At 44.9% G+C, this 17,569-nt stretch overlaps 1 protein-coding gene across 1 annotated transcript in view; it reads right to left on the bottom strand.

Annotated features, from left to right (window-relative positions):
* The window catches only part of cacna1g (calcium channel, voltage-dependent, T type, alpha 1G subunit), a 372,735-nt gene that overhangs the window by 207,652 nt on the left and 147,514 nt on the right, over nucleotides 1-17,569 (bottom strand). Inside the window, exons 9-12 of the mRNA XM_085963330.1 lie at nucleotides 16,159-16,310; nucleotides 14,879-15,064; nucleotides 12,546-12,660; nucleotides 3,329-3,484 (exon numbers count right to left, since the gene is read on the bottom strand). Coding sequence (XP_085819456.1) covers nucleotides 3,329-3,484; nucleotides 12,546-12,660; nucleotides 14,879-15,064; nucleotides 16,159-16,310 — 609 coding nt within the window. The remainder of the gene's footprint in view (nucleotides 1-3,328; nucleotides 3,485-12,545; nucleotides 12,661-14,878; nucleotides 15,065-16,158; nucleotides 16,311-17,569) is intronic.

Here is a 17,569-nt window from a genome sequence, read left to right as displayed (position 1 = left end):
AGTTTTAGCAAAACTTACTTGCTTTTGTACTCTGTCCCACTATTTATAATGCCAAGGATCTCCTTTGCTTTTATAAGAGCCTTCTCAACTTGTCCTACCACCTTCAAAGATTTGTGTATGTGAAGCCCCAGGGCTCTCTTTTCCTGCACCTTCTTTAAAATTGTGCCATTTAGCTTATCCAGCCTCTCGTCATTTTTCCTTCCAAAATTCATCCTGTCTAACTGGTATTGTCGCCGACCATGGTAGGAATAAGAGAATGTGAAAAAACTGGGTGGCAAAGGCAACAGTATAGCTGATGTCCTACATTTTTGGACAATACTCCTTCTCTAAAGCCCTCCTGCACTGAGGTTGCTGCTCTAGAGAGGTACTAGGGTGAGAGAGCAGAACCACTGAAAGATGTCCACAGTCTGACCTTAACACCACTCCCAACCATCCGAAACCAACATACCCAGCCTGAGTCTGAAGACAAAAAAATAATAATCATCTAAAACAAATAGTTCAGTCAAAAGTTGCCTGATAATGTGAAGTACTTGGAGATTGATGTGCTCTAATATAGCAGGTTGCAGTCATACCCCAAGAGTCTGTTCTGGTTACTCTCCACTAAAGTGCCACCAAATCATGCTCACATCCGAAAAAGATGTGGCATCACCACCACCCATCACTTTATTTTGAAAGCAGAGGGAACTCCAGCTATTTAACAGGGATCAACATTAAAAAACCATTTGTCGCGCATCATAAAGGACTGTGCGCTCATTTGTAACCTGTTTTATGGTGTTCAGGATTGCTGAGGGACGAGCTCAGCCCTTCAATGGCAGTAAATCTCAGAAGCAAAGCTATATCCAATCTCTCTCTCAGCATCACTGAACCATTCTTACAGATTAAAGCAAATCTCTATTTGACATCAAAGGTTTGTTTTGATCATTTTCTCTCCTCGAGTGGCTGACTCTGGGTAAGGCCCCACAGCTCCCGAGATCTCAGCCGAGCAGTGTGAGGTTTTTTTTTATGGGCTGTGGGTGTCGCTGGCGAGGCCGGCATTTATTGTCCATCCCCTAGTTGCCCTCGAGAAGGTGGTGGTGAGCCACCTTTTTGAACCGCTGCAGTCCGTGCGGTGAAGGTGCTCCCACAGTGCTGTTAGGGAGGGAGTTCCAGGATTTTGACCCAGCGACGATGAAGGATCGGCTGATATATTTCCAAGTCAGGATGGTGTGTGTGACTTGGAGGGGAACTTGGAGGTGGTGGTCTTCCCCAGGCGCCTAGACAGCCGTCTATTCGATCTCACAGCTGGGGAGTGACCCTGTTCTGATGGGCTGCATATAGGGACACAACAAGTCTCGGCAGGAATGGAGATGATTGGGCTATTCCCCCCATCAATCACACCTGGAGACTGCGCTGCTGTAAGTGACTGGGATTGGTTTTACGCGCATAATTTGTATTATGTAGCTATCCTCCACTCATCGCATTTTGCTGGAGAAGTCACCCTGCTTTTATCAGGATGCACTGCTGTAGTTTCGGACATGAGTCCTGTTTGCTGAAGTGCATAGAGACTCTGTTAAATAGACTCTGTTTGCTGCAAAATAGACTCTGTTTGCTGTGCCGTAAGTCCCGCCCCACTTCCAACTCACTGACTGACACAGTAGCGTCAACACACAATCTGGTTCTTATGTGGCGTCCACGCGTGTACCTGCCAGCTGGGATTCACTGGATAGCGAGCAAGGATCAGGGACCTTGGCTGATTCCCCCAGCCCCCTATCCCAAGAGTACTGACAACTGAAGCTCGGCTTCCCCTAGCCCGGGTAAGATCAACTAGCTCAGCCCAGACTGTGGATTAGACTTGGCACTTTCCCGGTCATAATGGCTTTTCTTTTGTGGCACAATTAAAAATTTCCAAGTGAAGGTGTTACAGGGGCCCATAATAAATGGTCATAATACGCAATACAGCGTGTCTGGATTTGGGGCACAGTAATGAAGACTAACCATCAATCAGTGACAAAAAGCACAGGACTTTAGAAATGGACTTCACAATCAGTTTACAACAAACCCTATAGTAATTCCATAAGAAACTTGCATCTTCCTGTATCAAGACACTTAATAGGTAACAGGCGAAGCTGACACCACATTAACCAGCAAAGATATAAACGTCCCAATTTCAGCCCGTGGTCCAAACTGCCATCAGATGTCCTTAAAGCGAGAGTGCATTCATCTGAATTGTCGCATAATCTTTGATATTATAAAAGGAGCATTAGATGGTGTACCAACTGATGTCATAGCCTTCCCTTGCTTAATGCTTGAAAGCTGTCACTCAGCTCTCTGTCCACATACATGTCACAGGAGCAGAACTTGAGGATATCATTGAAGGGGACATCCTGTTCAAAAATCTGCCGCCAGGCACCCGCCAAACAGCAGATTTAAAGCACAAAAAAAAATCACGTGGAGAATATCAAAAGGTGTGACTAGATGCACAGGTATCTTTTCATAACATTTGGAATAATGTGGCAATTCTGACGAATAGTTCTCCTTTAAGTGACAAGTACAGCAAATGTTAAACTTCAGAATGACAAACTCAGATCATCAGATTAAGTTGTCAGATCCCCATATTTAATGTCAGATTAACCTATTACAGGATAGAATGCGGCAGGGTTGCTAACCACTGTGCTGACAGACAAGGCTCTTTTTACTGACAGACCTATTTTTTTTATTGACAGCAAACAGATAATGTGGAGAATCACAGCTCAAAACAGGACAGCACTGTGGGACAGCATATCACAGCACATCACTGTATCTCACAGTGTATCAGTGTATATCACACTGTATCATGGTATTTGGCTGTATATCATTGTATATCACAAAAGATGATGGTATATCACAGTGTATCATGGAAATAACTTTTTAAAATCATCAGTTCTTATACTTTTATGGTCTTAGTAGAACTGGTGTTAGTTAATCAATAATAAATACACTGACTTAACAGCCACTTTACATACCCATTTTGAGCAGTGGGAATTAATAGAATGTTAATTAAGCATTTTAATGCATTTGTTACTGATGACTTTTATTTTTTTTTTAAATTGAATGTCAGCAAATTCAGTGGTGATTGACAAGACTGCCTTGCTCTCCCAGGTCCCTGCATGGAACCTTTAGATTCAATTCTTGCGTCATTGCTCAGGGTGACACAGGACCCCATTATCTTTGTTTTCTTGTGCGCCGCATATTTATCAGGTAGCTGGGAATGCCAGTGAACGTTAGGAATCACACACAGCATTAAGCTACATGGCATCATGCAATACCAACTGTCATGCATCATTCAAAGACTTATCACATATTATTTTACCTCGGTCTGAAATCCTTCCACCAAAATGGCAACTAACAAGTTAAAGAGAACGTAGTTCCCAAATGTCATGAGGGCAATGAAGTATAAAGCAGCCAATGGCGAGGTGGAGGCCATCCCATTGTAGAGGACCTTGTTCCAATCCTCTTGAGTCAATATCTGTGGAAGACAAAAAAAAAATCATTATCCATTATGAAAGAGCATAAACCTAAACTTCCAACAGCACGACACAACAGTTCTTCAGTTCATCATGTTCCCAGTATGTAGACATCCAAATTTTCTACATATCAACCAGGATCACAGCCATAAATTAATGCAATGTCAATCTGTATGTACTACAGCAGGATTCAGAGAGCTGGCCTTTGTGAACCTAGGAACATCGGAACAGGAGGAGGCCATTCAGCCCCTCGAGCTGCTCTGCCATTCAGTTAGATCATGGCTGGCCTGTACCTTAACTCCATTTACCCACCTTAGCTCCGTAACCCTAATCTAAATTTTCTGGGGCTGTTGTGCCCCCAGACCCTCCTAGAAAATAAGTCATGCGCTGGCAACACTTTTATCTGCTCAGGTTTTCATGTACTCCCATACGAGTGAAGAAATGTTCAATACACCTAAAACTTAAGACCGCATCCCACTGCACTTTCAGTGTAATTCCTTCTTTTCCTCATCATAGACATGTATTCAGGGCAGTTTTGGAATTGTCAACATTTTGGGGCTGTAGTAGCTTTTTAAAAAAGCGCTGGCCAGCCTTTGTTAACATTCTAGGTTGGAATGTATGGTGTTGTGTATATCTAGTGGAATATAACAGCATGATTCAATCAATACCAAATTAATTCTGGCGACATGTGTTGATTACAAGACTTGACTCCTAACTCGCACAAGACTGATTGGGGTAGATTTTGACTTTGTGCGATAGTGTAAGATGGGTGATAGCTAATTGGCAGCCCGTTTTACATCTCTTCCAATTTTTATTTCCATTTGGGAGAGGTGGAAAACAGGCTGCCGATTTGTTATCACCTGTTTTATACTATCGCACCAAGACAAGATCTACCCCACTGACTCTACACCTAGTGAACTGACTGGTATTGTAGCATTTACATTGCACTAACTTTACTAAGGAAGCAATCTAATTGGAAATGTAAGAGATCAATAGTGTTAAGGTGTTGTGTAGTTCTAAAGAAAGACTTGGATTTATATAGCACCTTTCACGACCACCGGATGTTCCAAAGTGCTTTACAGCCAATTAAATACTTTTTGAAGTGTAGTCACTGTTGTAATGTAGGAAACACAGCAGCAAATTTGTGCACAGCAAGGATCCACAAACAGCAATGTGATAAAGACCAGATAATCTGTTTTTTAGTGATGTTGATTGAGGGATAAATATTGGCCAGGACAGGGAGAACTCCCTTGCTCTTCTTCAAAATAGTGCCATGGGATCTTTTACGTCCACCTGAGAGAGCAGAGGGGGCCTCGGTTTAACGTCTCATCTGAAAGACGGCATCTCTGACAGTGCAGCAGTCCCTCAGTGCTGCACCTAAATGTCAGCCTAGAATTTTGTGCTCAAGTCTCTGGAGTGGGATTTGTGTATTTCTAGTGAAATATAACATATTAATTCTATCCTTAAGAGAAAAGGACTCAATGGGTTAGATCTTGACTGTATGATAGTATAAAATGGGTGGTAGAGGGTTTGCATCCAATATTGCACAAAGTCAAGATCTACCCCAAGGTTTTTAACCAATTTGACTATTTTCCACTGGTCCTTGTACTCTGTCTGAGTTTCATGCAGCTCTGCATTGGTCTCTGATCTGACCCTCTGATAAACAGAGGACACAGAAGCTTTCCATACTGAGACTCTCTGGAGATAGGTTTCCCTGATCACCCCAAGTTAGTTCTGTTTTTGAGGCCAGTTTTGCAGCATACATTAAGCCACGGCTGTGTGCTGATGCCAGTGTCTCGGTGTTTGGTCGGCATTTTGTGCCAGACATGACCCGCTTGGTCTGTGCCCGGAGGAAATTTCTAACTTTTGACTGGGTAAACAGGATGCCAATGCAACAACAACAACTTATATTTATATATCGCCTTTAACATAATAAAACATACCAATGCGCTTCACAGGAGTGTTATCAAAAAAGAAATTTGACACCGAGCCATATAAGGAGAAGTTAGGGCAGATGACCGAAAGTTTGGTCAAAGAGGTAGGTTTTAAGGAGAGTCATAAAGGAGGAAAGAGAAGTAGAGAGGCGGAGAGGTTTAGGGAGGGAATTCAAGAGTTTAGGGCCAAGGCAACAGAAGGCACGGACACCAAAGGTTGAGCGATTATAATCAGGGATGCTCAAGGGGGCAGAATTAGAGGATATCTCGGGGGGTTGTGGGGCTGGAGGAGATTACAGAGATAGGGAGGGGCGAGGCCATGGAGGGATTTGAAAACAAGGATGAAAATTTTAAAATCGAGACATTGCTTAACCACGAGCCAATGTAGGTCAGCGAGCACAGGAGTGATGGGCGAAAGGGACTTGGTGCGAGTTAGCAAATGGGTGGCAGAGTTTTGGATGACCTCAAGATTATGCAGGGTAGAACTAGGGAGGCCGGACATGAGCGCATTGGAATAGTCAAGTCCAGAGGTGATGGGTCTGGATGAGGGTTTCAGCAGCAGATAAGTTGAGGTAAGGGTGGAGATGGCCGATATTATGAAGGTGGAAATGGGCAGTCTTAGTAATAGAACGGATATGAGGTAGGAAACTCAATTCGTGATCAAATATGATACCGAGGTTGCAAACAGACTTGGTCAGCCTTAGACAGTTGTCGGGAAGAGAGATCGAATCAGTGGAAAGGGAATGTAGCTTGTGGCATGATCGGAAGACGATGGCCGCGATTTTGCCTACCGAGGTGGGTCCGGTGCGGCCGGGGTCGGTGGCGGGTCTCGACCCTGCTGCTGCTCCTGCCCACTCTGTGAAATGAATTTTACGCTGATTGGGCTTGTTAAGCCCACCCAGCGCGTTTGCCGGCCAATTGAAGGAAGCGGGTCTGATGACGTCACTTGATAACGCATCATCAGCTGGTTTCTTTAAAGGGACCATGCGCAAATTTATTTTGACATTTGTGCTGTCAGTGTTCTACAGCATTGAGGTGCTGCAAACACTGACAATGACTGCACAGAGGTGCATGGCTGCACCCAGGCTTTCCCATAACTCCCTCCATATGATTATGGAGGGAGTCACAGCACGCAGGGAGGTTCTCTTCTCTTCCCATGGGCGTAAGAGACTTCCCCAGGAGATCAACACAGCCTGGTTGCACATCGCACAGGAGGACACAAGCAGGGATGTCGTCAGGAGGACCAGGCTGCAGTGGCGCAAACCTTTCAATGATCTCAGTAGATCACGAAACGCTACTGCAAAGCCACACTCAACCTCATCCTGCTGTGCCACTCATCACATCCCCATCACTCTGCCTTTCCTACCCTACTCCTGCACATCCTTACTCACACCAACCTACCTTGCACCTCCACCCATCCCTCTCTATCTACATTATCACTTCCCCATCTCACTAGGCACCCCTCACACTCACCCTCATCCTAGTCCAATCATACCAACTAATAACTAACAGCCAATTTTAATGTAACGTTTCTGTTAATCTGGTGTCAAACATTGAAATCTTTATTTTCAACACTTTGCGTTCTTGGACAGATTTGTATGCACCTTTGGAAGTGGCTTAGTGAGTTGCAGTGAATGGTGAGACATAACAGTATCTCCACAATGGCGATGAGTGTGAAAGGACTGGCTTGGGCATTGTAGGGATGCTTTATGATGTTGGTGTGGGGTGGTGACAACCTGGCGCATCATGTGAACTAAATCTGGCCATGGTGAGACCATCACTGGCCTCTCGGGCAGCAATGTGATCGGGTGCTGATGCCCTGTGTCCTGTGCAGTACCAGCTGATTGTGGAAAAGGCTGGTGTTGTTGTTGGTACTGCTGGTGTGCCTGGTGCTGCTGGTGTTGAGGCTGATCGTGGTGGGATTATGAGGAGATTTTTTCAAGGGCACCGATGCTGATGGAATAGATGGCAGGTGAGGTTGAGATGACAGAAGCGATCTGTCAATGGTGAGAGAGGTTGTTACAATGAGGTGACAATGGATAGTGAGTTTGCTCCAAACACTTGCTAGCTGCATAAAGCTCAATCTGTCTTGCAAATGCAGTAAACAACAGCTTCTAACTTTGGAAAGTGAAGACCTATGAAATGGGAGCTTTTATGGACCATTTGCAGTTGTCAAGTAAATAAATCATCACATGCTGACACAACACCCGATCTCCTTACCTGATGTGATCCCTGAGCAGTGGGGAAGTTGTTGACGAACTCTAAAAATCTAAAGGCAAGCTTAAAATATTTTTAAGTGCCTGTTAACAAGCTCTGAAAAATCTAAATTGCCTCCCCCACCGCTTGGTGTCAGGTCTGTTCAGCGATGACAGACTCGATGTCATAAATCGCAACTTCTACAAGGAAGTACTACTGAACAGCCAGCTGAGGGCGCCGCCCAAGGAGTATAAATACTAGGGCGTGGGCCCTCAGCTGGTCGTTCAGGAGTACTTCCTTGTAGAAGTTGCGATTTATGACACTCGACATCTGGGAGACTAGCGTGGAGGCGGTTTGACAGCGGGTTCCCTACCTGCTGTCAAAATTTTTTTTCCCAGCTGACCCGCCACCAAACGCGCCCACTGACCCCCCCCCCCCCCCCGCAAAAATTTTCCCCCAATGGCTTCGGTCTTCCTGATATTTAATTGGAGGAAATTTCTACTCATCCAGTGCTGGATATCGGACAAGCAGTCTGATAGTATAGAGACGGTGGAGGGTTTGAGAGAGGTGGAGGAGAGGTAGAGCTGGGTATCATCAGCGTACATGTGAAAACTTACATTGTGTTGCCGGATGATGCCACTAAGGGGCAGTATGTAGATGAGAAATAGGAGGGGGCTCAGGATAGATCCTTGGGGGACACCAGAGGTAACGATGCGGGAGCGGGAAGAGAAACCATTGTAGGTGATTCTCTGGTTACGGTTGGAAAGATAGGAATTAAACCAGGCGAGTGCAATCCCATCCAGCTTGATGACAGAGGAGACACGTTGGAGCAGAGTTTTGTGGTTAACCGTGTCAAAGGCTGCAGACAGATCCAGAAGGACGAAAAGGGATCGATTATCTTTGTCGCAGTCAATTAGGATGGTAAGAGCAGTTTCGGTACTGTGGCAGGGGCGGAAGCCTGATTGGAGAGATTCAAACAACGAGTTCTGGGAAAGGTGGGCACGGATTTGGGAGGCGATAACATGTTCAAGAACTTTGGAGAGGAAAGGGAGGTTGGAGAGGGGGGTGATAGTTTGCAAAGACAGAGGGGTCGAGGGTTTTTTTTTTGAGGAGGGGGTGATGACGGCAGATTTGAAGGAAAGGGGGACAATACCGGAGGAGAGATAACTGTTAACAATATCCGCCAACATGGGAGCCAGGAAGGAGAGTTGGGTTGCCAGCAATTTAGTAGGAATAGGGTCGAGAGAGGAGGAGGCCGGTCTCATTGACAAGATTAGCTTTGAAAGGACAAGAGGAGAGAGGAGAGAAATTAAAGAAATTTAGGGTTAGGGCAGGGGGTAAACGGAGAGGAAGTAAGGTCCAGTGGGCTAGGGGGAGGGAGGGAATGGAAAGCAGAAGCAGTTGAACGGATGTTAACTGTTGTCGATCTTTTTAACAAAGAAGTCGATAGCAAAATACTGAAATACCGTTCTGACGAAGAGTCATCGACCTGAAACGTTAACTCTGTTTTTCTCTCTCCACGGAGGCTGCCTGACCTGCTGAGTGTTTCCAGCATGTTCTGTTGTTATTTCCTCACATTTATTGTTGGCGGTGAGGGAGGAGGAGGCAGGGAAGCCGGGAATTTGAGAAGACGGTTAGTGGTGGAGGATAGATGCCTGATGTTATTTTTGCTGTCCTGGATGACCTTAGAATAGCGGACAGTTTTAGCGATGGACAACAGGACCCGGTAGTGCTTTATATGATTGAGCCAAATCTGGTGATGGATGATTAGGCCAGTTGTCCGCCAAAGACGTTCAAGTCTCCGTCCCTTGGACTTAAGGGAGTGGAAATGAGGGGTATACCAGGGGCAACGACTTGGGTGAGAGAGTGTAATGATTTTAGTGGGAACAAGGACATTGTGGTGGTTGAGAGGGTGTGATTTAGTAAGTCAGTAGCTGCAGAGGTGCCATGGAGAGTTGCAAGGTAGCAACTTCTTGCTTGAGACTCTTCCAACTGTTCTCTACTCATATATTGGGCTTGGTATTCCTTTCAGCAAAAGACTGCTTGGATGCAGATAACGTGGTGGTCAGGAATGCCAGATGGCCCTTTGTCGATGCTTTCAGGTGACTGTGGGAGTCAGTGTTAGATCCAAGTAGCTGATAAAGCTGGATGAGGGCCATTATCAACTACATAGGAAAGCCTAAGAGGGTCTCATGATATTCTTCCTGTCAATCTTCATGGTGTATAGTCACTAATCGATGGTGACTCCAGGGCATGGTAGGGGGTTTAATTGGACCAGTGATGTTTTATAAATGGGTGAAAAGGGAATCATCGGCAGATGGTTGATGGAAATCTGTAGCCAACAGAGTTTTCTCTCCTTGAGAAATGATTTTAAAATGACATGATTCTAGATCTTGCTTGTGGGAGGTTGGCAGCCCTACAGAGCAATACTGTCACCATCTGTGCACCAGTTCTACCAAAACAAGTCATAGCTCCTGTGAAGCGCCTTGGGACGTTTTGCTATGTTAAAGGTGCTATATAAATGCCAGTTGTTGTTGTAGTATAATCGGGTATTGATGTAGCCTTCATTACTACGTGCTCCTATTAAGGACGATCCATAGGTCAATAGGTGATAGGTTAGCCCAAAGGTGGCAAAAGGTTTCTAAAATGCTAAGCAACTTGGTGATCCAACTGTATTAATACCTAGCAGTTTGCCAAAAGTGACTGCCACATGGGTCTTAGGCCAGGTTCTTGAGCGGACACAAAAGTAGGCTACTTTCCGTTACACTGCAACTTATGATGTTGAAATATAGTTACATCGAGCAGAGTTCTCTGGATAGCTGCATACGCTGCACTCCCCCATAGCCATCACTACTACTCACGGAAGGTTTCTCCACAGCTGTCCGGTCTGCTGAGTATAAAGCTACTAGTTTTTGCAGCACCTCGTGGGAGATTGGCGCAGTTGCTTGGTGAAGTTCGTGCAGACTTTGTTTACTGCCTGACACAAACTTGAGATCTGTGGTACCCCTCCTGTTGTCCTCCCCTCATCAATTGAATACAGTCCTCAGATGGAAAAGTGTAAATGTTCCCTGGGATTACACTGGATACAAAGCCTTTCAAAGTATTAACTCTGCATACATTTGCACTTAAGCGTACAATGATTAAAGAAACACATTTCCACAGCATTAATCATCTTGAAGTACTGTACTATATTTAATGAGATATTCATTACAGCCATAATAACATTTGTTCACAGAAGAAACAGGCTAATTTTTGGCAAGTGAGAAGAGCTTCACAAGGTGTACAAATATAACAACAACATCTTGCATTTAGAAAGTGCCTTTAATGTAGTAAGAACATACCAAGGCTCTTCACAGGAGCGTTATTAGACAAACTTTGACAATGAGCCACAGAAAGAGATACTAGGGCAGGTGACCAAAAGCTAGGTCAAGGAGGAGTGATTTAAAGGAAGAGAGAGAGCTAGAGAGGTGGAGAGGTTTAGGGAGGGAATTCCAGAGCTTAGGGCCCAGGCAGCTGAAGGCATGGCCGCCAATGGTGGAGTGTTGAAAATCGGGGATACGCAAGAGGCCAGAATCGGAGGAGTGCAGAGATCTCGGGGGTTGCAGGGCTGGAGGATGCTACAGAGATAGGGAGGGGGTGAGGCCATGGAGTGATTTGAACACAAGGATGGGAATTTTAAAATCGAGCACAGATGTGATTTTGTGCATTATTCCAAGAATTGAAAACTTGAAGAATTCTTGTATTTGTGCCAGTGTCGTAGTGTGACTATTATGACTGAATTCCAAGAGGAAACCAGGCTTGTCTAACTCATGGTATTATGCACATAATTAACAGTTGTATTTGGAAAGCCTCATCAATCAATTAGTGATGCGCCTTCCATCTCACTCCTCTAAATTCAGGCCAATTCTTTCTGGAAAGTGGTTAGAAGCATGCTGTGATTCTCCACATGCTAACTTATCAACATCAGCTGTGCTAACAAGAGGAGGTGCTCAGAAGTGCCTAAGGGCTTCAGCACAGAAAGGGAAGGAAAACCAGACCTATATGGGCACCCTGACCCGGCCAGAAGTAACAGCTACTCTTTCGCACCTCTTATAACGGGTGACGGTTTGACCGGGTACAGTGCACTGCCTGGGAAGAACATTAAGAGAGAAAGAAATTAATGTTTTTTTTAAAAAATCGTCAGAATATAAAATTAATTAGGAAAAATAATAGTTGCTGCGGAAGCACTTGGTGGGAAGATTAGGAAACATTTTGCTTACTTTCAATAGGCTTGAGTGGAGCATGAACACCGGCATAGACTGGTTGGGCCGAATGGCCTGTTTCTGTGCCGTATATCCTATGTAATAACACCCTAGTGACTTTCTTAGAATCATGCAGCGCAGAAGGAGGCCATTCAGCCCACCGTGCCTGTGCCAGCTCTTTGAAAGCCCTATCCAATTAGTCCCACTCCCCTGTTCTTTCTCCATGGCCCTGCAAACGTTGCCTTTCAAGTATTTATCCACTTCCCTTTTGAAAGTTACAATTGGATCTGCTTCAGGCAGTGCATTCCAAATCATAACAACTTGCTGAGTAAAAAAATTTATCCTCATCTCCCCTCTGGGTCTTTTGCCAATTATCTTAAATCGGTGTCCTCTGGTTACCGACCCTCCTGCCAATGTAAACAGTTTCTCCTTATTAGGCAAAATTCTTCAAAATTTTGAACATCTCTATTCAATCTCCCCTTAACCTTCTCTGCTCGAAGGAGAACAATCCCAGTTTCTCCAGTCTTATCAACATAACTGAAGTCCATCATCCCTGGGACCATTCTAGTAAATCCCCGCACCCTCTTCAAGGCCTTAACATCCTCCCTAAAGTGTGGTGGCCAGAATTGGATGCAATGCTCCATCTGAGGCCTAACCAGTGATTTATAAAGGTTGAGCATAACTTTCCATACCTGGAAGACAGTTACAATAGCCCAGAGAAGTGAGTCGAAATTCTTTCTGTCGGGAAGAGTGTCTCCTTCTTTTTCTGATGCAAACTTGCAGCCAAAAAGATGCATTCCCAGAATACTGTAAGGGAACAATGAATGTATAACATAACCATTGAAAGTAAAGGACAGCATATCTTTCCAGTACATAATTATATAATTTAAGGTACCTCTTCCACCTAGAAGGACAAGGGCAGCAGGCACATAGGAACACCACCACCTCCAAGTTCCCCTCCAAGTCACACACCATCCTGACTTAGAAGTATATCGCCGATCCTTCATCGTCGCTGGGTCAAAATCCTGGAACTCCCTCCCTAACAGCACCGTGGAAGTACCTTCACCACACGGGCTGCAGCGGTTCAAGAAGGCAGCTCACCACCACCTTCTCAAGGGCAATTAGGGATGAGCAATAAATGCTGGCCTTGCCAGCGACGCCCAGGTCCCATAAGCGAATAAAAAACATTTTATTGGCACTGGTGCCAATGTCAAAAGGCTGAAACTTTAAAAAGCTTTATCCCCTCATCCCAGTGTCTTCCCAAAATCCCCTTTCCTTCGCCTGGCAGAGATTCGGTGGAGTCAGGCATTTCTCCCTGTCTACTATCAGATCTATCCTGAGCTCAGTCACAGGAGGCAATCTTGGAATAGATTGTGTCAGTTCATACCACGTAAGGCACCTCATGTGGGACATGTGAGACTAATGAAGGTGACAGCGATGGTGGACATCTGGCTACATCACTCGTCTGCCCTGGGTACGCCTGAGGTGAGTGCCACCATTGATCCCTAGGGTGCCAAATAGGACATTTTTAGCTCAGTGTTAGCACTCTTGAAACCACAACCTTCTGGCACAGAGGCAAGTCCCACTCCAGAGACCTGAGCATAAAAATCTAGGCTGACTCTCCAGTGCAGTACTGAGGGAGTGCCGCACTGTCGGAGGTGGCGTCCTTCAGATGAGGCGTTAAACTGAGGCCCCATTTTCTCTTTCAGGTGGATGTAAAAGATCCCATGGCACTAATTTTGACGAAGACCAGGGGAGTTCTCCCTGGTGTCCCGGCCAATATTTATCCCTCAAACAAAATCACTAAAACAGATTATCTGGTCATTATTACATTGCTGCTCATGAGACCTTGTGAGAAAATTGGCTGCTGCATTTCCTACATTACAACAGTGACTACACTTCAAAAGTACTTCATTGGCTGTAAAGCGCTTTGGGACGCCCTGATGTTGTGAAAGATGCTCTATAAATACAAGTCTTTTTTCTTTCCATCACCCTGAAGATAGATGCCTCCAAATTTATCCCTGTCCTACTTTTACTCCCAATCCACCTTTCCTTCTCCTTGGAAATGTACTCGTGTTCACCCTATCCCTAAGAAATGTCCACTTTACCCTCTAACAATTGCCTTTCTGTTCTTACATCATTAGCTGTTTTTATCCCCCATGACAATCACCAAGCTTTGAAAAACAAAACTTCACGTCACCTAACCATTTACTTCCTGATTTACTTTATCTTCTTTTTTACAAAAAATTTTGAAACTGAGATTGATAGATTTTTATTAAGGGATATGGAACCAAGGCGGGTAAATGCAGTTAAGATGCAGATCAGCCATGATCTCATTGAATGGCGGAACAGGCTCGAGGAGCTGAATGTCCTACTCTTGTTCCTGTGTACACCTTTCAACCTTGACTGTGTACTGCTCTATGGGGCTTGCTTATCACCTTGATTACTCAATACAAGCAAAGTGTATCCCAATCTATTTGCATCTTAATCATTGACTGTGAATCTACTCCAATCTTTTCCACTCCAGTAGATATGAAGATTTAAAGAGTGCACTTATGAAAAGGAAATGAATCATGGGGGTGGAAGTCTAACTTATTTGTTTCTAGTCATGAGTTTCCTATTGAACAAAAACACCTGATAACAAAAAACCTTGAAAAGTCCAGTGGCCCATTTGTCAAATACTGGTCAGATTCACATTTATTTGCCTCCTGATTGCACTGAAGATTTGACGCCTGCAAAATATCCAAAGGATAGGGGTAGATGGTACTTGGCATGAAGCATCTTCTGGATGGAGCTCAGGGAAGAACTTGAGGTGGGAGGACTGCACACCTGGGAATGGAACCCGCCAGATTTTCTGTCCATTGATTCAAATGGAAGGAAAATCAGGCAGGCTTTGTTAGTGGCGGTAATTCCCCCTCTCTGCCTCATTTTCCTGTCTGCTCCGCTCCGCCCCGCCGGGCGATGCTTGACGGTCCGTGCGCTCTTGAGTTATAGTTTGAGGAACAGGGGACTGCTGCCCGCTCACCTGAAGATGAAGATGAAAAGCATCAGCAGCATACAGAAGGTGGCGACGTTGTCCATTGTCTTCATCAGGACCACCAGTTGGCGCTGCAGGGCTGGCATGAACCGTACCAACTTCAGTACTCGCATCAGTCGAAAGGTACGCAGCACCGAGAGGCCCCCGCCCTGCTGACCCACAATCTCCCACACACTGAAGAGCAGTGAAGGGCAGATCAAATGACATGAAAAGCACAACGTTAGTATGAGAACTTGTAAACAAACATCATTCGACTCTTGAACCTCGCAAAAAGGCATAGATTTAAACGAGAGCAGGAGGTGAAATTGGGGACCTGCTTCAGAAAGTCACGCTCTCAAATGCAGTGCCAGGGACTGGCAGAAAGGGCAGAGTGACTCCTGGCATGCTGTTGACTCTGTTTTCCGAAACGTGACCGAGTTACATCACACTGAGATCATTGCAGCGAGAGGCAACAATTGTATTTGAAATATCACCATTATTTCATGAAACTAGCGTCACAACACTTGGCACGTGACATCACTGGTTCTGTCAGGTTTCCCTTTACCAAAACAGTAAGTTAACCCTCCCACATCTCTTGATTGATTTCCAATATGGTCCCTTGCTTCTCAGGATACAGTATAGAAGTAATTCAGTAAATTTAAATTGAACAGCAAGTAGAAACAACAACCACAAAACACTTTTAAAGTCCCAAATCTTAACAATTCATGAAATGGAGTCCTATATATATATTTACATAGGATTCAGTGCCCTCAAACTACTGTCATGTATAGCACATAGGATTTCTGTGTCTTTCGCGATTTAGGGTATATTGAGGTGGCCAACCAGCATCGCACTAGTCTGTCAATTATGAGTTACTGGTTGGAGATTCAACGGAGGGCAAAACACGTTGAAAGAGAAGCTGATGCGATGCTTTGGGTGCAAACCTCACAATGGCCAACTTTCACTCTCACTCAGTGGAGGGGTGGTGTTAGTTGGACTTCATGCGACAAAGGATGGAACTAGTGACTGTGCAAGACAGGAAAGGAGAGGGAATGAGGGATACATAAAAGAAGGAAGAGACAAGGGGGTAGATTCTGACTTTGCGCGATAGTGTAAAATGAGCGATAGCTAGTCGGGAGCCTGTTTTACCTCACTCCCGATTTTTATTTCCGAATGCTTGTGTTTTTAAAGGGTATGTGATATTTTACTATTAGGTATTTCATTTACCCCAAGAGCAAATTTTTTTGTGGTTGCAAGGAATGGTTTTGCGTTTACTTATGACAATTTACCTAATGACTACAATGATGCCATCAAAAATGTTGTAAGGGTTCTTGATGTAGCCAAATGGCCCGTTCACCAGGATCTTCAAGAGCATTTCCAATGCAAACAGGCTGGTGAAGACGATATTGCTGATCTCCAGGGCATTCGTCAGCTCTTCTGGCTGAGGAAGAAAATGAAAAATGCGTCAGAATGAAAAGAGATACATGTTTGTGTCTAGTCCAGCTGTCGGAGCTGTATTTCCCTCATTTCTGGGGTGTAATTTTTGCGCTTATCAATGCAAAGGATGTCAGTACTGTGGAGTACAACACTTGTTTAATTGTTATCATCCAATGAGGAATGGCATGGTTAGATGCAGAGTAAAGCTCTCCCTACTCTACCTCAACAGCATGCCTCAACCCCAAATTCACAAGAGCTCCCCCTATTGCACCAGTGTGAATTTTCCACTTCCCTACATGAGCCATCCAGTGGCGATTCTGAAGACCACTCTCAATTAGCACCCTATGTCGCCCATGCCCACTAGGAACTGGACTGACGCTGACCAGAGGAATCATTTCATGTAAGACCTTTGCAACCAGCAGAGAGCGGGCACTTTCACCCATCAGTTTTTTAAACATTCGTTTATGGGACGTGGGCGTCGCTGGCAAGGCCAGCATTTATTGCCCATCCCTAATTGCCCTTGAGAAGGCGGTGGTGAGTCGCCTTCTTGAACCGCTGCAGTCCGTGTGGCTGGGTTCAAACTGAAGTCCCGCTGGTGAAAGGGCAATGTGCTAACCCACTGCACCACCTGATTTTCCCAGTTAATGGACTTATTTACTTATATCATTTCCCTCCGATATCATCTGCACTGACCACAAAAGGCAGATGGATGCTTGAATTGGAAATCAAAGAACAGGAGAACGAGTTGATATTTTTTGCCAGTATTATGTTGAAGATGTGTTCTTAACGTGTGGTGAACACGGTGTTCTCTTTTTGTCACAGTTGATTTTTCTCCCCTTTCTGGAGACTTTCCCATGTCCTGTAATGTAGAAGGGAGGAGGGAGGCAACCTGGTTGCATGGCTTTCGAGTTAAAGCAGTCTGTCTGTGCATTCCACTCAATTTCATGATTGATCCTGCCATGGCCACACACTCACTGCAGTGGAGATCAGGCATGATAATCAGCAGTGGGAGCGTTAGCTGATTTTTCCCTCTTCCCAGCCTGGGGAGCGAACTGAATATTCTAACCTCGGCCTCAGCTGAAATTTGCTATCTCAGCCCTGGTCAGTGAGTGAACCTGGAACCTCCCTGGCTGGAATACCACACTGGGTAATGGATATATCCACTGAGTCATCGGCTCTTTCCTCCCACCCCCCAAAGATCATTCAATAAAATGTATATGCAGGTCCAAAGATGTGCGGGTTAGGTTGATTGGCTATGATAAA

This window comes from Somniosus microcephalus, chromosome 21 (genome assembly GCF_052327205.1).
Source record: "Somniosus microcephalus isolate GS21.2 chromosome 21, FLI_Smic_1.0, whole genome shotgun sequence".
NCBI lineage: Eukaryota > Metazoa > Chordata > Chondrichthyes > Squaliformes > Somniosidae > Somniosus > Somniosus microcephalus.
The sequence above is the reverse complement of the archived record's forward strand: the minus strand, read 5'-3'. Positions and strand labels throughout refer to the sequence as shown.